Source organism: Cyprinodon tularosa, unplaced genomic scaffold (genome assembly GCF_016077235.1).
Source record: "Cyprinodon tularosa strain WSP-4 unplaced genomic scaffold, ASM1607723v1 ctg45, whole genome shotgun sequence".
Classification (NCBI taxonomy): domain Eukaryota; kingdom Metazoa; phylum Chordata; class Actinopteri; order Cyprinodontiformes; family Cyprinodontidae; genus Cyprinodon; species Cyprinodon tularosa.
The window spans coordinates 137,043-160,799 of NW_024039174.1; the positions used below are offsets into that span (position 1 = coordinate 137,043).

Genomic DNA, 23,757 nt, shown 5'->3' on the forward strand with positions numbered 1-23,757 from the left:
GCCAAAAGCCAAGGAAAAAAGATGAGTCTTAAGAAGGGACTTAAAAACAGCAAGAGAAGAGGCCTGTCTTATGCTCAGAGGCAGATCATTCCACAGCTAAGGAGCTGCCACAGAAAAAGCACGGTCTCCTCTGAGCTTGCATTTTGTCTTTGGGACCCTCAGAAGCAACTGATCAGCTGACCTGAGGGAACCGGAGGGTGTATAAGAATGTAACAGCTCAGACAGATAAGAAGGAGCAAGGCCATTAAGAGTTTTAAAAACAAATAAAAGAATTTTAAAATTAATCCTAAAATGTACTGGCAGCCAGTGTAAGGAAGCTAAAACAGGGGAAATGTGGTCGAATTTTCGTGTACCTGTTAAAAGACGTGCAGCAGCATTTTGAACCCTCTGAAGATGAGAAATATACAAGTCACTGACCCCTGTATAAAGTGAGTTACAGTAATCCAGCCGTGTGGTCACAAATGCATGGACCACTGTTTCGAAATGCTGTCTGGAAAGAATGGGTTTTACTTTTGCTAGCTGCCTTAAGTGGAAAAAGCTGGACTTTATAACTTTATAACTTCTTGTACTTTGACACTTTAAAATTAAATTACATCCTCAAACATCAATGTTGTAAAGTCTGAAAATGACATCAATGGTTTTTTGTTTGACGGACATAAATCATTACCTTTATCAAAATGTTACCGTATCGCAATAAGATGACAGCAAGAAACTACATTAAAATGATAGTTTAGTGTTTATGAAGTGAGGTATTTTAGAAAGTTATAAGTAGTAAATAATTACCTACAGCAGACACCAACCGAGCACTGTTTCCTGATCTATCCAAACATTTTTAAATCTAGACACAGGTATAATATAACTGTAGATCTATTATGGATAGAATTGAAATGTATTAGAGAGAAGGTAATGGGATGAGGTACAGTCTGGACCCCTTGATTACCTGAACAATAACTTTTCTAGAGAAACTACAAAATCAAATGCTTTGTTTTATGGAGAGCAGTCGACAATATAACCATTACACAGAGAGGATAATGCACTTTAAGAATTCCATTAAGGTAGATGTGAAACTGATTTCAATCTGCATGTAAACATAAAATACAGTAATGTCATACAAAGAACCATTATTGGTGCAAATTAAGGATATTTGATTTATATACTGTTTGAACTGATGAAATTATGTAGCTCATTTAATAGGGTGGGTTCTATTAACTAGAGGGTTCTTAAATACAGAGCTGCTTATTCTGTCTCTACCGATGGTTGTCAATGTGGACTAAAACAGATCAAAATTTAGACTTTTAATAAACATTAAATATATAAAAAAGTTGAAATTATATAGATTTTTTAAGTGCCATTTTGATCAAATGTAAACAGAAGAATATTTATGTTTTAATTGCAATTGATGACTGGAGCTGTAAGTGAGATTTTTATTTTTGATTTGCTTTCTTATGACTTGCCATATTTTTGCCAATTTAGATTTTCCGTATTAATTCTGTTTGTTTATCTTTTGTCACATGCTGGTGAAGATTCTCAGTCATCCAGGTTATATCCATTGCAAAAAAGTAAAAAAAAAAAAGCGATCCACTGGACTTGGTTTCAAAGTTTGAAGACGTTTTGCTTCCCACCCAGGAAGCTTTTTCAATTCAAAATGTCAGAATTAGTCTTGAGTTTGAAGCTTTATATAGTAAAAAATAAAATAAATAAAAAAAAAATAAATAAAAAATGTTTTGGCTTAGAAAACATGCAAATTGAACCAGAAGAACAGATCATCCCCTAAGCAATGGGGAGTCATTTTGGGTTCTTTGATAGCCTGCAATAACCGATACTGATCTTGACTATAACTACTGCTATTTTGTTCAGTAAATGTATCCATTATTTCTAAATGCAGTTCCTGAGTTGCACATTAAAAAAAGCAACACTGACTGATTTGTTGACAGGAAAAACCTAAAAAGTGATCAATCAATAATAGTGGATGGATAACTGTTGAATTTTTGAAGAAAATAAAGGGTTTCTAATCTAACCAAATGTATCTTTTTTTCTTTTTTTTAGGATGTGTTTGATGTTCATCTTGTATAACATTTATCCCTGCATGTTTTTTCCAGGTTTTTACAGGCATCTTTACAGCTGAGATGGTTTTGAAGCTAATTGCCCTGGATCCCTATTACTACTTCCAACAGGGCTGGAACATCTTCGACGGCGTCATCGTCTGCCTCAGTCTGATGGAGCTGGGTCTCTCCACTGTAGAGGGCCTCTCTGTGTTACGCTCTTTCAGACTGGTATAAGAAATAATTCCTTCTAAGCTATGTTGAATTGTTTAGCTTTGCAATGATGGAGTTTAAAACTGTTTTTGTTTGCTTTTTGGTTCATCAGTTAAGAGTGTTTAAGCTGGCAAAGTCTTGGCCCACTCTCAACACTCTGATCAAGATCATCGGTAACTCCGTGGGCGCCCTGGGGAACCTGACGCTGGTGTTGGCCATCATTGTTTTCATCTTCGCTGTGGTGGGCATGCAGCTATTTGGCAAGAACTACCAAGACTGTGTGTGTAAGATCTCCATTGACTGCCAGCTGCCCCGTTGGCACATGAAGGACTTCTTCCACTCCTTCCTGATTGTGTTCCGGGTGTTATGTGGCGAGTGGATCGAAACCATGTGGGACTGTATGGAGGTGGCTGGGCAGCCTCTTTGCATCCTGGTGTTCATGTTGGTCATGGTCATTGGGAACCTGGTGGTAAGTTATCTTAGAGTCACAATTACTCTTTTCATTTTCACTTCAACACTCAATTCTGAACCATGTATTTTAATCTGAAGGGCCAATAGTCTTTTATGTACACCATACATTTAACTTCCTTAAAGGGACAGTTTAGGACCCTTGAAATTGTTGACAGGATGTAAACCATGTATATCTTACTTGTGCAAGTTGTCTTCTGCTTATCCAGTATCGGGGGAGCAGGCTCAGTAGAGACTGCAAGACTTTCCTCTCCCCAGACACATGGTTGGGAAAGAACTAGAGACACCCAGGCCAGCCGAGGGACATAGACCCTCTATCATGTCTAGGGTCATCCCCTGGGTCTCCTCCCAGAGGGACATGCCTGGAACACCTCCCGAAGGAGGCGTCCAGGAGGTGTCGGATCCACCTCAGCTGACTCCTCTCGATGTGAAGGAGAAGCAGCTAAATAAATGATTTGTGATTTGCTCATTATATGAGAAAATAAAGACTTTATAAATCTCAGTTAGAGGCTGTAATCTAAATAATCTCATCATATTCTCACTGCCTGACAGCTGCAGCCTTTATAAACACGTTTTTTACTTTCTCAGCGCTATGCTGATTTTACTTGCATGGTTTACATTTTTTACTTAAAAATGCTGGGATCTTACAGTCCTGCTCAGTTATTTATTTTTTTTCTGGAGTAATGTAACCTTTATTAATTCTATTGCAAAATATACAGTAGCCTATTTTATATTTGTTAAACAGCAATAAAAGCATTATTTTCAGCTACATTCCTATTTTTTTAACAGCTAAAGGCTGTCAATGCCTTTTGCTGATACCTGTGAAGTAATATAGGTTTTTTTTCTACCTGTAGATGTATGTTTTATATGGCTAGCTGACCCGGTGCAGGACTCAGGAATGGCGATTGAGTGAAAACGTACATTGCTGCTCCCTTCTTGTTATATATGGTATTGATATTTTTTTCCTTAATTAGTTAGTACATTTTCATATTAACACTTGCATTTGTCATCATCATGTTATTTTTATCAAGGAACTGAAGACAGGAAAATCAATATATGATTGGGCCAAAAAAAAAAAACAAGAACAAAAACAGCACATATTCCGCATTATTTAGACTGATTACAAAATAATTAGTATCAGCATCAGCATTAGAAAAAACTGTACAAGTAGTTATCTAGTGACAATTCAATCTGAAAAACTCACATGAAAATAAAAGTCAATTAGATTAATTTTATTGATACAATTACTTTAGTGTTTGGTGCTCAGACCTCAGCAGGAATCATAGCGCTAAATGTTGTTTGATATGCATGAACAGGAGTAAAGGACAGTGATGTTTCCCCTCAGGCCTGAAACTGGTGGTTAAGTGGAGATAGATGAAGTTGGTCAGTTCATGACTGCTGGTTAGCGAGACGGTATGCTTGAGCTGTATGGAGAGATCTAGTGGACTGCATAAGCTGATACTAGTGCATCACTCAGGGACCTGGAAGATGGAAGTCCAGCTTGGATAACACAGGTTGCGAGAACCTGTCCATGATGAGCAAGCATGAAACGACAGTGGAGAGGAAAAACTCCCCATTGGGAAGAAACCGGTTGAAGTCAGACAGGGAATGCATTAAGAGTCCAGGAAGAATGAAACTCTGATGAAGTTTTAGCTAAGATGGTGGAGGAGGGGCTGGAGGTGAGTTGAAAGGGAGTCATCTGAATTGAAGTCGGACATAGCGCAACCACCGCCTGCACTCGGGTAGCAGATGGAGTGTGATTGGAGACCTTTTAAGATGAACACTGGATGCTGATTGGGCTTTCATGGAGGTGTGGTTGAAAGCTGATTAGCTGGTGTCGGAGGCAGATGAAGGCGACTAGTCAGTTTATCCCGTTGAACTTCCCCCTAGGCTCCATGCTAGAATAGTCATCCACTAGAAAATTCAGAACTTGTGTGAGTACATATTAATCATATTTTATCTGAACACTAGTTTGACGATACAGGCCTTTTTTGTTTTGATTGGTTTGAAGAAAAAAGCACCCAAAACAATACTGACAATCTCAACTGATAATCTCAGCAGTGGTGTTCTGTTGAGTTGCACCACATCATGAATTGGTTTTGAACAATCTTATTTGCTACAAAATGATTTGTTTTTAACAAAACTACCAGCTTACTAGATTGATAGAATTTAAAGCAATGCTTACAAGACATTTAATCCATCTGTTTTTCTTACTTCATCTCCACATGTTGTTATGCTGTATGGTAAAAACAGCGAGTACTGGGATCAACTGAGGCCACGGTGTCTCTGTTGCTCCAGCTGTTCCACTGCATGCAGCTGTGCATGTTTAGAAATGGTTAATCAGTTAACGTGCAACCACTGATGCGCAGTGCTAAAGAAAGGATGCACACTAAAGTCACTGTTCCACCCATCTGGTTACCTTTTTGTCAATCTGCTGCCTTGTAGGTCAAAATAACGAGAAACCAGAATGAGCTTTATTGGCCTAATTTGTGTGTAGAAACAAGGCATTTGACTTTTGTTCAAAAACTTATTGTTTTTCTTTTAATATACAGACATTTAAATATGCAAATCTTTTTGAAGAAAGGTTTTTTTCTATACAAATGTGTGTTTGTATGGTATTATTACAAAAGATGGCAGTAGATTAATACGATATAAATATGTGCAATACCTTAGCCCTCTGACTATATATTAGTCATCAGAAAGACAGCATGGGAAAATGAAGTGTCTCTGAAACTTATCATTTTAACTGCCCAATCTTCAAAGCATCTGCATTAAGGTAAAACCATTTGCATGCAGAGTGACCTTAGACCTGTACATGTCCTGGATGGATAGAGGGTCAGGGAGGAAAAGATCAAATCATAAATACACAGATTTATTTGGTGTTGTTTGCCTTTAATCTGTATCACACTAACACTTGACATGTTAAATCATCAGTTACATAATGCAGTTTTATCTCAGCACTCTTTATTTACATAGATTGTGGCTTTAGATCAATGAATTCAACGTAGTATACTCATATTTCTGTCTATAAATGTATCCAAACGCTAAAGATGTGCTTGCTTTTTTTTTTTTTTTTACTCTGAAGCTTTTCAAAAAATCTTTTTTGAGTATTTCCTGTTGGATATGTTTTTAACACCTGTTTTCTACACGTCCCAGGCTGCTTTACCATTGGCACTTTCCCTCATTCAGTCCTGATCCCTAAAATGCATTGTTTCCAACCCCCTTTCTAGTATATGTCATATGTGTTGTTGAATGCATTCAACAACACCAATTACTTAGTAGTTAAGATAATTAATTATACAGTCATACAAATGAAATGTAAAGGACCAAATTTAATAACACCCAGGTAAAGTTTGATTTTAAGTTATTCAGCTTAGAAGTTCTTTTCAGAGACAAAATATCACAAACATCTGTGACAAAGATTCATTTTCATAACAATAGTTTAAAAATATTTATGCCTAATCTAGCCAGCTTTTCGATGCTAATATATTTAGGCATGGTATTTTATTGGTATTTTCTTATTAATGATTTATCTTCATTCATGACCTCCAAGTCTTTGGAACTTGAAAGCCTGATTCTCATGTCCATAATCCTTAGTTTCCCCGTCAGATTCAGGTCAGCGTTCTAACTGGGTCACTCCAAAATATTAAATTTCTTCCTGTCATAAGTCAGTTGGTAAGATTGAAAGACTATGTTAAACGCCAATCTGCCAGTGGTGTCAATAGTGGCAGGATTAATATAACCTGTAACTTTTAATGATAAAGACATTTTAAAGATCTATCTTAGATTAAAGATAAGAAAGATTCCAGTTGGGACCCCTGTTTTCAGACTGACAGGCAATGCCACAAAGAAAAGTCCAAAAAGTCCTTTTTCTTACTTTTATACATATTCAGTAAATATTAGATTTGTTTAGAACATGATTTTTAATCAACATATTATATTACACTGTATTATAGTCTCATAGACTAACCTTTCAACAAATTGTTGATAACAGGAACAAAGCAAAATAAATCACACCTAATTCAAGTGTTTTTGTAGGGGGAGGGCTTGACTTTGTGTCTTTCAATACCATAAGCATCTAACTGAGCACTTGAAGACTATAAGGATTTATTCTCTTAACATCCACCTCATTTTGGGTAATCCTCACCTATTTTGCATACCCAAATGGAAAAGCAAATAACTTAGGAACTGTAAGCCCAAATTACATCTGCAATGCATTATTTGAAAGCTAACACCCTCTAGTTTCCTAATATATAAATTAAAATTGGGTGACTAGAATACAGACCAACCTGCATCAGTTCAAACATGACTCAAAGTTGTTTTTTTATTCTCTGAAATGATAGGTCTTTTTTTAACAGCAGTAATAAAGACATTCTTGATAAAAAGCAGGTTTCATTGTATTATATTTGTTCTACATCATGTCAACCACAAATGCAGAAAATGTCAGACCTCTAGCTATAAAAGTTCCGGAGCTGTGGGGTTTGGAACTTTTGATGTCAGCTTGGAGCTGCGTGCAATGGCACCACCTGCTAGTAAAAATTTTACCGGTGGAATTTTATGCATTCTGAGCTATTACCCCCACTTAAGTTCTACCGGGACCCAGTGGGTTTTAAGAGGTTAAAGGGGGCAATAGCGATCTCACTGGTCCAGCGTGAGGGAAGCTGCTGGACTTTAAACATAATCAACGATGCTCACTGACTAACACTGATTTATGAATTTATTGAAGTGTTTGAGACCAAAGCAGGCACACGGAATATGGCGTATGCTTTTGGACATCCATATTTCTCAGTTGTTGCTCCTTCAAGCTCAAAGAACATCAGTGTCAGATCAAACCATCCGTCATTGTTTAAGCCAAAATTGACTTAATGGGAAAGAATCAAGGAGGACACCATTCTTGAAAACAAATAAAGACTGGAGTTTGCCAGACTACATGTTGACAAGCCACAAAGTATCTGGGTGTATATCTTAGGGACAAATGAGACAAACATGGATCTTTTTCCTAAGACACATCAGTTCTATGTTCACTGATGGGAAAATGAAGCACATCTGGAAAAGAGCACTGTCCCTACTGGGAAACATGCAGGGGGCTCCATTATAGTATGTGGCTGCTTTGCTTCATCTGGCACAAGGTGTCTTGAATGTATGCAGTGTTCAATGAAATCTCAAGACTATCGGGGGGATTCTAGAGAGAAATGTGCTGCCCAGTGTCAGAAAGCTTGGTCTTAGTCTCAGGTTATGAGTCTTTAACAGGATAATGACCCAAAAGTGACAGCTAAAAAGCAGCCAACAATGGCCAAAAAGAAAACATTAGACTATTCTGGTGTGGCCTTCTATGAGCCCTGATCTAAATCCTATTGAGCATCTTTGGAAGGAGCTGAAACCTGCTGCCTGAACAGCTAGTTTCAAACCTGAGAAAACTGGAGCAGTTTGCTTCTGTGGAAGGATGTTTGAAGATGAATGTCTGACTTTCATTTGTTCATTTTCAGAGTTTTTTTATTCACTATACTTTTATCAAGTTATTTCTGTGACCATTCTGGGTTTTTCTTCCATTAAATGAGGAGTATCAACAATTTTGTCCATGTGTGTATAGCAAAGATGTTAATGCCTGTCTAAATTAATCCGTTTCATGGCAACCACATAACAGCGTTATACAATCTGAGGTGTCTCATAGGTTTCAATGGCTTTTATGGAGTTTTCACTCAGTTTTAAAGAAAAAGAAAACTCTAGGTGAGACAGCTGTGATGGTGCTTCCATTGGAAAAATATCTTACCAATGGTACTACAATGTTGCATTTAGACATCATAATTGTGTAGTGCTATTTATTTATTTTAGTTGTATATTTTAGAGGGAAATTGCTTCTGAAACCCTCTGGCCTTCAAGCCCGGATTAAAAATTCTTCATGTAATTTTTTTTAAGGGCCACAGCAACAAAATGGGTTGAGGTCAGCATCTCTTTCTAAAGCCCAAACTCAGCAAGCATGATAGTCACAGCCTTGCATCAGTTGTCAAGGGACAAGGAAGTGATACAGCATCAGTTTCATGATTCATGAATTTTTTTACTTAACATAGATGACGTCCCTAGACATTAGCAGTATATAGCTATAAGTTTTCTTTTAAAATCTGATTAAGCCCCTCTGCTGCCATTGTAGGTCAAAATGCTAATTAAAACAGCACTCTTATTGGATTTTATTGCATAGAAACTTTCTCTACATAATAGTTGTGGGGAAGCAGTCTATCTAAAGGATAATCCATGGTGCCCGGGGTGAGAACAGGGAGTTTATCACAAATTATCTGCTCATGCTTCCCATCACTGGCTGGCTCAGCAGCTAAAGATGATCCTTACCAACTGTGCATAGCACCAGTGGGATGTGCACAGCAAGTGTGAGCGTGCACCAACCAGCACACACTAAGCCAGCTGACAGATTACTTTTGAGTTGTATGCTTTGAACATTGACTTAAGGGGAGGGATGTAACAGCTGATTCCATATATGTTACGCATATATTGTAGAATATCCTCCTGAATTATCAGACAGGATTTACCAATGTTGACAAATATATGGGACAGGTCTGGTATTATTCCTTATCCTTTAGAACAAAGGCTGTTTAATGTTGTGCTTTTATGGAAGAATAGCTCAGCTGCTTTTAAAAGTGTTTTGTCATGTTTAAAACTGACACTTTTTTCCCTAATATATTTTTCAAATCTTATTGTCAGTCAAAAACAAAAAAAAATTGGTAAACAAATATTGTCAGATCTTGTCACAGGGTCTCAATTGGATCTGGTCTTAGTCTGTGAATTCTTGTTCTGCCTATGTCTGGGTCTCCGTAAACTATAAATCTACCTCAGGTTTTTACTGCAGCTTCCGATGTTTTCATCCAGGATTGCCCTTTATTTAGCTCCATCCATCTTTCAGTCCCCTCCATCAGCCTACCTATCCCTGCTGCTAACAGCCTTACCTCAGGATGATGCTGTCACTTCCTTGTGTAACTACAGAGATTGTGTGTTCAGGGGGATGTTGATAGTTTTACTCCACAGTTGTATTTTTTCTGCAGTTTTCTTTAGTCTTTATGATGCGTTTGGATCCCTAATGTCTATCTAAGCTCTCTACTAGTTGTTTTCCAGAGGCAATTGATTCACCAGTTTATAAATAAAACATCAAACATGTGTTTTGCATATATAAACTAGGAGTTTTAGTTGTGATTTTTTTCCAGACATATATTCAAGTTTGTGATTATAATGTGATCAAATGTGAAAAATCTCTGCAGATATGGATGTGTTTTTTGCAAGAGTTTTAATGGTGAAAAATATCTATCAGACAATTTTTTTTTAAATAATCAGTTGAATTTGTGAGTTAAATAACATTATTTTTGTCTATCCACAGGTGCTGAATCTCTTTCTTGCCCTATTGCTCAGCTCTTTCAGCTCTGACAACCTATCCGCTCCTGAAGAAGATGGTGACCTGAACAACATTCAGATTGCCATCGGTCGCATCCAAATCGGCGTTTCTTGGCTTTCTAGGAATATCGTTGACTTCTTCAGCCATGGCTTGAGAAAGCACAAGCAGAAGGCCAAAAAAGCCACCCAGGCTGAGCCGGTAGTTGGAAATCACATAGAAAGCAATGGGGGAACTATTGGAAGCTACGGAGGAAAGTACATCATACCTGAAGAGGACAGTTATATGACCAACCCAAACCTGACTGTTATTGTTCCCATCGCTCCCGGAGAGTCAGACGTGGAGTTCCTGGAAGAGGAGAATTCAGAGTCATCAGAGGATGAAGACAACAAACCAGTAAGATTGACTTCAAACTCATGTTGTTCTGAAGATTATATAACTATATCTTTAAAATACTTTGAAAGATAAATTTGCTTGGACAACTGACTTTAAAAAATATCAAGTGCTATATTTAAGCTGTTGGGTTGTTTTGCTTTCTTTTGTTTTGCACACAAAGGCTGCTGTGGCTGCTGTTGGTGACAATGTTGCAGCATCACCAGACTGTTAAACTATCTGAAATATTCAACAAGTTGGGACATTTCCTTTTAGCTTTTATCTTGGCTCCAAACATGGAAAGAAAATGTTGCTAGTTGAAAGGTACCCTCTTGCTCTCAAACAACTTAACCTCTCATAAAAAAAGTATGTCTTTGTGTCAAAAGCATGTGTCAAAAGCTTGTGTCAAAAGCAAATAATTTTCCACATAACGTAATGAGGTACTTACACACTGTTCCAGATGAAAATAAAATAAGATATTCACAAAGTGCTTTACAAAAAAAGTATATAACTGCCCAAAAGACAGGAATGCATAAAGAAAAAAATAGAAAGTAGATTTAAAAACACATGAATCTGCCTAGCTTATCCACTGGCTCCACCTGGCTTCGCTCTACTCTACCTTACCAGTTTTCACACATTTCCATCAATGATTTTACATTATTTTACATCTCTGGTGTCCCTCAGAGATTCGCGACACCAAGAAAGCTAGTATCTGTACAGAACAAGCAGTAATGGAAATGTTTGAAAGCTGGTGGGGTGGAGTATAGCCAGACCAAGTGGAGCTAGTGGAAAAGGTGCTTATTTATTTGGTGCAAATGAAGAGAGTTCTGTTGTACAGGCAGCATCAGCAGGCTATTATAACAGCAAGTCAGGGGCCTATGAGTGCATATTCCTGTCCTAAAGAGCTCTCCTAGTCAGTAAAACAATTTTGAATTATACTCGAATTATACTTGAATTAAACCGAATGCATAATATCAAGATTTGAAAACTCGAAGGCCTTTGTCAGAAGCCTGATGGCAGCATTTTAACATTTTTGCTACTGTTTTTGGGCTTTACAATCAAGTGACTGAGGAACTGCAATAATCCGATCTTGGCACAAAATTATTAATAATTATTAAATGAAAAAATTGAGTTAAGTTTGGCAATATAAAACAATACAGGAATTAACCAAACCCTGATATTTTTGCCTAAAAATCATGAGATTCAAAATAATGATGGAAGGGTTAACAGCAGTCCCTATTGGTAACCCGGGTTATTATACTACGCTAAATATAACTCATAATGGGTAAAGCTTTTGAGTGGATAATATTTAACTCAACATTTTTTAGAGTGCGGATACTTGAGTAAAATAATACCTCAAAGGGCAGTGGATTTTTTTTTTTTTTTTTATGTTTGGATCCCAAGGCCTTTAAGGTGCCTTACACAAAGCATGTAAGCTTGTTAAGCTAATTAATGCTTCTTAATTTTAGAACCAATCACTGGTCCAGTGGAACCAATAGCCTTCAGATATCTCCTAATATTTCCATCAGTATATAATTCGACCTCAGTATGTTTCAGTAGTTCAGAAGGTGTCATGATCTTGACGCTGATAGCTGCCTTAATTGCTCATTCCACTCACCTGTCTAACTCTGCCCGGTTGCTCATTACAGCTTAGCGGCTAGAGCGTCTATCACTGGAAACTCTGTTAGAGAAAAACACAGGTTATTGACCAATATAATCTGACAGAGGATGATTATCCATGTGAGTCACTAACCTGGTTTAACAGTTCAGGGCACCACCCAGAGTGTCCCAGATGCCGCAGCCCCGGAGAACATGCAGGAGTCTGGAGCCTGGTCAGGGATACCGATGAGAACAGGAACAGGCTGGTTAAGACAGACCATTCAGATCAGGCAGGCTCAGTGGTTGAGAGGCACATCAGGTCAGGATCAGTAAATCAGAAACAGTATGGTATGCTAACCCCTCTCCCCCCTTTCACCAGATAATCTGGCACTGATAGCTCGATGCATGTACATTAAATAGAGGCAGAAGCAAGTGGATCAAATGATCAGTAATGAGCAGTAGTAATAGCAATATCATGCTGTGGGGATGCTTTTATTTAGATGTGCTAGTCAGGGTTAAAAAAAAGATTGATAGATGCATGTTACCAATGTGACAAAACGTTAAAAGGTTTAAGGGGCATAAGTTTACAAGGCACTAAGTACAATAAATCAATTAGTAGCCCGATTCAACTAATATATTAAATATGTTTAATGTTGATTAGGAGCTCTAATGACATCCTTTCCTAGGTAGGTGGAAAACACACTACTACTGTAAAGTTCAATACTAAACAAATGGATATGTTTGAAGAAAACAACGAAAAAATGGTTCCCATAACTCAACTGCAAGTATGGATCCCCATTACAACTACCACTTCCACCCCCATTGATTGGTACTGAATGTAACCTTTGATTTAATTCAGAAGGTTGTGTTTTAAAAAGAAACACTAGTCAAATTAGTGGACTTCATTTAAGCAGCATTTATTAATCCTTACGAGGGAGAGCAGATACAATCTTTGCCATTAATCCTTTTGTTCCGGTCAAAGGATTTCACTTACTACGACAATTTGGAACAAACAAAGTAATGTAGATTTAGCTTAGCTCCTTTCCTAAATATCTTCCCCTGAAAAAAAAAAAAAAACTCCTGATGCCTAGACACTGTGTAGCCTTGCAGGTGTGCAACAGGCTGAATAAAAAACTTTTGTGTAGAAAGTTAAATAAAATAAATACTCAGCATTAATAAAATATCGGGCAATGAAAGTCTAGTGGTTAGGGCATAGAGCTTTAATTCCTGAGGTTCTGAGTTTGAGCCCCACTCCCACAGACTGCCACTCTGGGTTTCTGAATAAGACCCTTAACTCCCCACTGCTCCCTGGGTGCCTCATGATGGCAGCCCACTGCTCCTCAAGGGGGTGGGTGAAATACAAGGGGAAATTTTTCCAATGTAAAACAAAAAAAGTTCAATTAAATCCATCAACATGACAAATCTGGGCCATGTATAAAATATCACATCTTCATGGTTGTAGCAAAATTTTTAAAACTTGCTGGTTTTTGGAAAAGTTTTTGTCACATCAGCAAAAAACAAGTTCTGAGTAAAAGCAACTACAGAGCATAATGCTGCCAACACCATGTCTCATTATGTGTCTTGTGTTTTTTTGGTGATTTCTTTTGCCTTTTACTGCCAAAACATGCTTTCTGGTCCTAAGGGCTTTAATGTCAGTGTGGGTTTCATTAAACCATTACACACTGTGCAATTCACTTCAATTCAAGATTGCATCCAAAGGAAATATAAATGTAATTCCTTTATGTGTTTCTTTAATAAGTTGTTGTAGATGAAGCAGTCTGTCTCTGGAGATTCCGAAACAGAAGGCACTCTGTTTTACCTTTAGAGGATATTAGCAAGACATGGATGTTTTTTTTTGTTGTTGAAATCATCAGTTTTACACTTTTAGTCCAGACATTTAAAGAAAAATGAGACATTTGTTGCATGTAGGACTCAAACTGGTGCTCTGTCATGCTGCCCCTCTCTCAGCAACTTCAATTACCAATTTCTGTTTTTTTTTCTGTAGTTTTTTTTGTCGTCTTACCATTCTGGAAAAACATCTACCGGTAGGTTTTTGTGTGACATCACTGTTGTGACGTCACTCGTTCAGCTGAAACTCATTTCTAGATATTTCGATCCACTGTGACTGGTGTAAGGTGTTTACCCAATAAGAGTGAATACTGAGATAAACCCAAAGGTGCTTTATTAAAGTATTTGCATAAGGCTGTACAAAGTTGTGCAATCCGATTACTTTCTTTTATGACATTTTCTCAGAGCAAGTTTATTTGTTTTCAAGTTCAAGTGAAAAGAATACATGTCACAAAGAGGAAAAAAAAGATACATTGTCTAATCTCTTCAAATCACAAAAACCCGACATAACAAGGTGGGTTTGCAGATGGTATTTGCTTTATTTCAGCATGAAATATTTGGCAATTGAGTTTTGTATAATGCAGGCCAGCTAGCTTTAAGGGTTAGCTTAGCCCACAGAAGTCCACAGTTTGCCTACAGAAAGAATTGCCATCGTTAATTATTTGGATCTGGCCATTTTTAATGAGTGCAAAAAGGTATGGCCTTTTTATGCAGCATATCCAATGACATGAGGTCACCTTGGTTTCAGTTACACAGAAAAGCTAGTAATTGAATCCTGAGCTTGTGGCGTGTGTTAAGGTGGAGGTTAGGTCTTTTCCTTTTCCTGCCTGTCTGTTTGGCGAGCGGACAGGAGCGGGCCAGATGTGAAGCCAGGCTTTGTAGAGCAGATTAAGCTCCAACAGTTGAGCAGAGCCAGGGCTGAGCTGAACAGCCTGCTGTCTATGCTCTACATCACACCACCCGCCTTCAACCCGCCATCAGCTTAACGCAGCATCAGCAGCTGCTCACAGTAACAAGAAGGCTGAATTCTGCATGTATAGAGCGTTAAAACACACACAGTTGACAAGAATATGGTTGATAACCAGTTCAAATTTTCTAAACCCAATTTGGAGATATGACTGTTTCTTATCATAGTTTCTCTGTTGCTCTGTTGTCACGCCGCTGTTGTTACTGCTCTGTTTATTGACAATAAAATTGGTGATGCTGGTAATCTGGTCCCTAGGTCCTCTGATTATTGCTGGATTAAACTCTGTACTGTTTTATTGGATTGAGTCTGCACCTTTTTCCTAAAAATCTCTGGAAATATGCTGCTTTTCGTAAACAGAAAAAAATCTCCTTAAAATTGTTTTACTGCCCAGAGGACTCTAAAAGTCAGAGCAATGGAACTGGGTGAGCCAATCCTAATGGAATCAATCCCTACTGGCTCCCCCATTTTGGGCAAATCCATTGTTTTTCCTGCTCTGTAAACAGATTACATCCTGTTACTGCTGCAGATGCCCAATCCACATTTATTCGTGCATTAAAATTGAGAGTTGTGTGTTAACAGTAAATTGTCTACCCCTCCAGGAGACGATTAGCCTCTCAGAAGGAAGCACAGTGGATATGAGGAAGCCTGGAGAAGAGGAAGATGACCTATTGGAGCTGGATGATGATAGTATGGACCCAGAAAACTGCTTCCCTGACTGTAAGTGAACTTTTCACAACTTTGAAAACAAGAAATTTCATCTAAGTATGAAATAAAGAGTTAGCCTTAAAGAATAAAGTAACCACAGTAAACATAGCAATTACCAAACATACATTTTTCAAAATAGAGAAAATCAAGATGACGATTGATGCAGTACAGTAAAAATGTAACATGCTGTCATTTTTTTTCCTGTTTTGCAATAAAAAATGTACGTTTATTAAGTGGCAAAAAGTGACACAGTGTGCCTTTAAACTAAACTTTTTTAAATCCTAAAAAAAATATGTTAAAAATGTCAAAATAACATGCAAGTACACAAAAACAGACAGACAGACAGACATTAAACTAGAGGTACTCACTTTGGTCTAAGTAACTTTCCTATCTTTTATTACATCACTATCGTGACAGTGTGTTTAAGGTATTGTCAATGCTGTGACATTGACATCAGCCGTGGATTGGGTCAAGCTTGGTGGAGGCTGAGGAAGACCTGCTACCAGATCGTGGAACACAGCTGGTTTGAGACCTTCATTATCTTCATGATCCTGCTCAGCAGCGGGGCTTTGGTAAGGGTGCCAGAGGACCACACCAACTTCCTGAAACAGTGATTAACAACAGCTTTAAATGAGCATGTGTCGTTCTCTATTAGGCATTTGAAGATATCTACATTGAGAGGAGAAAAGTCATTAAGGTGGTGTTGGAGTACGCTGACAAAGTCTTCTCCTACATTTTTGTGCTGGAAATGTTCCTCAAATGGATAGCATATGGCTTCAAGAAGTATTTTACCAACTACTGGTGCTGGCTTGATTTTCTCATTGTGGATGTGAGTAAAGATTTTGCTGTCATTTGTGAGATTATTGCATGTCATGAAATGTTGCTGTAATTCATTTTAACACTGTAGTATTCCAGGCTGAATTGTAATTCCTTTCAATACGGCTAAATTTCTAAAATTAACCTTGCAGTGGGTTCTAGATTACAGTGCATTGCAAAAGAAATCATAACTTTTTACTCATTTTATCATGTTACAGTCACAAACATATATATATTTTAGTGTAAGTGTAAGTGTAGTGTATCAGTAAAGCTCTGAAAGGCATGGTGGACATTTTAGTTATCTCTCCTTTACATTGGAGAAACTAAAACATCTCAGTGCAACTGAATGATTTTAGCCTCAGTCTATTTCGAAATGTAAACTCCCCCTGAGTATCAGGTCGTTCACAGACTTTGTTCCTGAACCGGCCAACATATAGCTCTACATCTTTGTATCAACTCTTAATTGCATGTTTAAACTGATATTCAGCAAGTCTACCAAGATACAACAAACAGTTTTATTTTCTTCTGCAAAGTTACTGTGTCCTTTACACCAGAAGTTTTCAGTTTCTAACCCATAAAGTGGTACCAGAATGGACTCATGATCCAAAGCATTGTTAAAGTGTAGAAGCATTACTACAAAATCAATTAAACAGTGTCATGATGGGTATCAGGGAGGCCCAATATGCAGAACACTGACGACACGGATGGAAAGTTTAACAGAGTTTATTTGCAAGTTCACACATATAATAAAGACTGATGCAATGGTTCTGGGCTGGGACCGGTTCACTGGCGTCTGTGAGAGAGACAGTTTTGTTAGCGAAGGCTTGGCAGAGACTTGACTTGATTGTGTTCAGATTTGTACCTTGATGAATGTAGATGAGGCTTTGGGAGCGGAACTGTTGGGTCCGGAGAAAGCTTGGTTTGGCAGAGTCCTTAAGCTGTTTCAGCGTCTTACTTCTAAAGGCTGGTTTGACCTTGGCTTGTGTTTCCAGCTCGGAAACCTGAGCTGCTAGGAAATCCAGAGAGTGAGTCTTCAGGTTTGGCTCAGAGGGCAGGCTCGGCAGGTTAAGCTCTTCCAGAGCTTCACAGGAGGAAAAAACAGGAAACCTGGAAGCAGAGACAAAAAGGTTAGAATCCAGGTTGGACTCAAAGGAAACTTGGTTCACTAGGGATCTACGGCTTAAGTGCTAACCAACTGATTAAGACACTGCGGCGTCGAGGCAAGGTCTGAAGGCAGCTTAAGTAGTCCAGGTCCTCCAGATGATATCATCAGCTGCAGGTGTGCAGAGCAGCTCAGCAGGGAGGATCCAGGGCGGATTCTGCTGGAGAAAAGTTGTATTTCTCCAGCTCCCAACAAACAGGAGTGTAATAAAACTACAAACAGCACCAATGACCAGAGTAGTTGGTTTTCTTTTTCAAGGAATGCTTTTATATTTTTAAGGATTTTATCCAGCATTTCTTTTGTTTAATTTAACTTTCCAAGAGGATCTCAAAACCCCCATGCTGGTTGATCAAGAACCCCTAGTGGGGGCACGACCCCAGCTTTGGGAATCAATGCTTTAAAAGACTTACGGTGAACTTTAAACATGACCTCTTGGGGCTGTTTTTCCAAGCCACTTTCTTTTTGGCACTCTTATATTCCTTTATTTTGTACATTCAGTACATGAATTATAGTCTTGAGGTCAGCAGATCTAACTCTTGGTTACTTTTAAACTTTGGATGTTGTTTATAATTTACAAAACTTGACCTAACTGCTCCTTTTCCTGATCTTTCTTTTTTTTACTGTTTGTTCATTAATTCTCTGTAAAAAAAAAATAAAAAAAATAAAAAATAAAAAAACAAGTGAGATTCTGTAACAAACAGGTTAATTCCCTCTATGCACACATTCATCTACTTCTGACAGGCAGTGGGTTGCACTGTATTTTGAAAAGGAATATAATAGGAATATAAATACAACACAGCATTTTCAGAGGTTTATCTTTTAAAAGTAATTGTGGAAAAATTGCATTTATTTACTTCTAATGCATAATGATGTCCTACTTTGTAGGAGTTTTGTGTCACATAATGTTGAACGGCTACTGGGTTATGAACAATAATGCAATGCACTGTTTTATCAGGAAACCTCATCCCAGTTTATTTCCAGTTTAAACCTAAGTCTATAAAAGTGTTACCCCTTACAACACCTTAACAACATAAGTACTTTTATGTCACTGAAGCGGCTAAATAAAGCACTGATTCTTATATAAGACACAGAAGCAATCATTGCTTTAGACAGTTTGTTTCTAAATTGGCTCTGTACAGAGGTGGGTAGTAACTGGCTAAATGTACTCAGTTACTGTTACTTTAGAATTTCTTTGACAAAAATACTCTTTTAGGAGTAGATTTACAGCATCATACTTTTTACATTAACTTAAGCTATATCTTGATAAAATATCACTACTCTTACTTGACTATACCGGTGAAGATTCTCAGTCAAGATTTTCCCGCTATCATCGCAACCCCCATCCCCATACAGGGTAACAGATCATCTCGCCTGTTCAACCAGGCCAACAATTCCCCCTAGTGACCCCTTTCAGAGACATAGACCAGTATTGAGTCTTGCAGCCTAACAAAGAACCCAAATTACCCCCGTTCCAAAGGCAAAACAAAGCTTTGTTTTTGGTCCACTCTATAAATCCTCGAAATCAACGCTATTTCTGAAACTTGGAAACACAGTCCAGTGGATTATTTTTTAACTTTTTTGGAAAGTCTTACTTGATTAATTGTTTGGCTATTTCATCCATCATAAGTAATTTCACTGAATAATTACCCAGCTAATTTATATTCGGGAAAAAAGTGCTAGAAGTTAGAAGGTTAATGTTTATATAACATTGGAGGTAAAGTAATAAAGTCTACTTATTGTCAGAGCAGGAACTGGTGTCTTAGGTTCTTTATTCAAATGAAACTTGGTTTGGAAAAGTTTTTTGTTTTTTTATCAGAGTCTTAAAAATACAAGATTTGGCCCAAAACTTTACATTTTGGTCTCTATTTATTACATAATTTTAAAATTAGATGTCATGATAATTTATAGGAATAGGAAGAATTACTGTTACTCTTACTTGAGTACATTTTTTTTTGGCTACTCTGCCCATCTCTGCTTCTGTTTGGCACTGACTGTTAGTCAATGTAAGCATTGAGACATACTGGGAGTAGACTGGTGTGGCTCATCCAAAGTGGTCGAGGCGTGCAGCCAAAGGCCTGACTTGACCTGTTCTGATTTCACCTGCTGTTACACAGATCGCCACAGACCGCACTATTGTTAGGGTAAGTTGTAGTTAGCAAGTCCCAGGTGAGTGGAAGCTCTGGGACAGGACAGCGGCATCTGCATCACGAAAGCCTTTGTGTTTCTTCACTTCTAATTGCTGCTTTGTTGCGATATGAAGGCTTCAATCTTCTCCCTAAACAAACGGATTGGACATGCAACTGTGATGAAAATAAATAATCATTTTGGATTCAAAACTATTTGCTCTTTCCTGATTGGTCAATTTGGATCCACGGCTTTTATATCAAAAACAAATGCAGCATCATAAGCTCTAAAAATTATCTACAGAAGATCTTGTTTACTCTGAATGGTCATAAAGAGCCTTGCAACAGTATTCTTACCTCTAATGTCTCGCCTAAAGCAGTTTCACATGTAGGTTTAAAACATGTAATTGCTCTCTATTATACATGATTAATTCACAATAAAGGTTTAATTACCCCTTTAAGTCAACTAATTTATGATTTTTTTGGAAAGCATTTTTCAGTTTAATAAGACGTAAGACGTACAAATTAAGTCTTTAAATGTATAACTTAAAAAATTTTAAACATATTTCTAAAGCCTAGGGATGTGAACTATATGACAGGGCTTCCAACTAATCAAAGAGGTCTATCAAAGATATTTTCAGCTATTTTGGAGTAATGTGTTTATTGTGAATAAAAAGTTGGATCGCCACACAACCACAATGTATATTGGGGATACGTATATTACAGATCAACACAGGTTAAAGGTTATATTTATAGCATGTTAAATTTCCTCTTTTAACCTTAAATAAAACCCAGTGCTTATTTGCTTTCAGGAAGTGAAAATACTTTTCAAGATGCCCTAGATTGATTGTAGGGGGGAGGAGCTAAATAGAGAACAACCAAGGTAGAAAAGCGTTTGAGTCAGCATGATATTTTAGCGGGTTGTATAGGTTTCCTTTCCAGCAGTTTTGTTTATAGCATGTAAAACTGCCTGGTCATTACATCCAACGGAATATCTTTGCTAAGACTTCGAAATTGATGTTCACAATATCCATACGGTCTTAATAAGTTTGAGCTATAGTGTGAAGAGGAATTGTCAAATTTCAATTTTTAAATCTGGTAGAGATACACCCCAAAACACTTGGGGATGTGGCAGTGGCAAAGGGTAATTCTATAAATATATCTGTGAAGATTCTCAGTCATCCAGGTCATGGTAAAACTTCAATCTAGGCAACTTGACGGGAAGTTTCACCTATCAACATATAAGGTGGTCTTAGACATAACCTTTCACCTACCTACAGTACAAAGCACTTTTAGGAACAACACCTAGAAGATTCCTCTCTCACTCGCCCTCACCTGACTCACACTTCAATGAGGCATGTGACCAACACCACCCTGACAAGGGAGTTAACGACCCATCAAAGCCCCAATAACAACCACTAACACCCCCCATGTGACCTCCTTAGCAAATCCAGTTGGAGGGATCAAAGCCACCTATTGCCCCCCCCCCCCCCCCCCCCCCCCAATTCTTTGTTACACGTACAGTATATTAATCTCAGTGCTCCCCACCACTAGTCAGAACTAAAGTAGCCTCTTGGATGAAAGGCGACACGTCCTCTAGAAAACTTCAATCTCATGACAGAGGACCCACTATTCAAAGCAAAACAGACAGTGGGATAATTCAAAGCATTTATTCAAGACAGAGCAGGCTTTTGATCTGCGGTATCAGTGGATCACAATCGCCAGAGAACAAGGTAAAATCCAGCCAGTGGGCTGCCAACAAGATGCGGCGGGCTCCACCCAGAGTTTCCCCGATGCTGGAGCCTCGGAGGACAAGCGGGAGTCCGAGCCAAGTCAGGGAAACAGATCGAAACAGTAAGGCTCAGAGGTCCAGGAGTATGAATTCCAGTCAGGGATACAGATCATAACAGGAACAAACTGTTTCAGGGTTTCACAAGTCCACAGACAGCCCAGGCAGGCTCAGTGGTTGAGAGGCAGAACAGGTCAGGATCAAGAAATCAGAAACACTATTGCACACTAAAAACACTCTCTCCACTGAGATAAGACAGGAACAGGCAAACTCAGTGGATGAGAGGTAGATCAGGTCAGGATCAGGAAATCAGAAACACTGTGGTATGCTCAAAACCCCTCTCACCACTGGCTAGTGAGAACCAGATAATCTGGCCTTGATAGCTGGATGCAGGGGTATTAAAAAGAGGCAGAAGCAGGTGGATCAGATGAACAGTAACGAGCAACTGGGCAGAGTTAGACAGGTGAATGAAATAAGTAATTCAGCCAGCCATCAGTGCCAAGATTATGACTTTCGCCTTCCATTGCCTTGACTGAATTTTTTCAAGCATGATTCTAGAAGTGTTGACTTAGAATGGCTAAACACAGATCCACATTATATCTTTTATTATTAGTTTATTATATCAAATTTTTATTTGTAAAGAAATGTAGAAAACCATATTTTACTTCAACCAACTTCTACCATGTTACCTTTTGTTGGTCTATTCCATCAAATCTCAATCAGTTGCCCTGAGGGTTGCAGTTGCAGTTACAAAAAATGTGAAATATTATAAGTTATAGATACCTTGGCAAATGTGTTTGTGGATACCTGCGCTTTTCTACTGATACTTTGTATTTGGAAATGCATCGGTTACATTTACTTCTGTTCTCTTATCTAATGTAGAGATTTATCTACTTTTTTAGGTTTGACTCTCATTATACTTTTTTTTTTATTCAGTTTTTTATTTAAGCTTTTTTTTATCTTCTTTTGGGGCCAGATTTGTAAACTCTCCTGAAAATTATAATTGAGTATCTTCTTTAGATATATTGAATCAACACATCTCTAAATAGACTTTTATAAAGAAATTCAGGACATCGGGAACCTATACACTCTAAATTTGTTTTTGATTTATGGATATGATTTACTGCTTACAAATTCGGAAACAATTTGGCCAAGACTTAGAAGTTCTTTATAAAACTCCCTCTATTTGATATATATACATATTTATATGCATATATAGCTGGGTATGCATGCATGGACTATGTTGACCATATGTGCATACTTGTCTGTGTTTTGTCATCATCAGTCGTCTGTCTGACATTTATTTCATGCCATCCTCATTTATAGCTGCCATCCATGGGTCATTCAACAGAGGAATTCCATTTTGTTTTGTCTGCTCTGGATGTAGAATAGAGTGGAAGTTTAAATTATTTATATGATAACTAAAAGACAAACCAAATTAAAAACAAAAGTTTAATAGGTGTCTTCCTAACTGTGGAATGTCCCAAAATACACAAAAATCACCAAATATGGCTCCTTAAATATTTTAACCAGTCTGATTTTGCATTGTGTATTTCTTCTGTTTAGTCTTTTAAATTTTTCTTCTTTTTATATTTGGTTTCACTGACTTGTTGATTTTCAATAATTTTGTCTCCTAATAGAGGTTTATGTTTTCTGGTCTCCTGCTAGGTGTCTCTTATTAGCCTGGTTGCAAATTCACTGGGATATTCTGACTTTGCTGCCATCAAGTCACTAAGAACGCTCCGGGCTTTGAGACCTCTCAGAGCTCTGTCCAGATTTGAAGGCATGAGGGTAAGAGATTGTTGTTTATTTCTGCTGCTTTAATGTCTGTGCGGAGAAAATCCAATTAAAAAGTAATTCTGTAATGTAAAATTATGTGCTATTAAATCCATGGAGATATTTAAATTTCAAGTGCAGACCACACCTAAGAATTTAATCCCAACATTCTCCATAGCAAAAAAAGAAACATAACCTACTTGCCCTGGCTACGACCACCTTGACTTGGATTGGGTTTCAATTGTTAACTGAAAGCACCAATATTATTTTACTCTTAAAATATAAATTATCAGGTACCCCACTGTGGTGAGCTGTGGGACCCCTCAGGGTTGTGTGTTTAGTCCAATGTTGTTTATACTGTTAATACACAGTGGTTTATAAAATAATAAGGAAAGCCTGATAATAAAATTTGCATATTAGGCTGATTAATATGCGAGGACAAAGTCAGATAGCTTATCATTAGTTTATTATGATGCAGAAGAACTGA

At 37.8% G+C, this 23,757-nt stretch overlaps 1 protein-coding gene across 1 annotated transcript in view; it reads left to right on the top strand.

Moving 5' to 3' along the window:
• scn12aa (sodium channel, voltage gated, type XII, alpha a) overlaps window positions 1–23,757 on the top strand; it is a 69,152-nt gene that overhangs the window by 37,847 nt on the left and 7,548 nt on the right. The window contains exons 15-21 of the mRNA XM_038300548.1: window positions 2,100–2,273; window positions 2,368–2,724; window positions 10,102–10,509; window positions 15,499–15,616; window positions 16,022–16,176; window positions 16,260–16,433; window positions 23,163–23,285. Of these exons, the coding sequence (XP_038156476.1) occupies window positions 2,100–2,273; window positions 2,368–2,724; window positions 10,102–10,509; window positions 15,499–15,616; window positions 16,022–16,176; window positions 16,260–16,433; window positions 23,163–23,285 (1,509 nt within the window). The remainder of the gene's footprint in view (window positions 1–2,099; window positions 2,274–2,367; window positions 2,725–10,101; window positions 10,510–15,498; window positions 15,617–16,021; window positions 16,177–16,259; window positions 16,434–23,162; window positions 23,286–23,757) is intronic.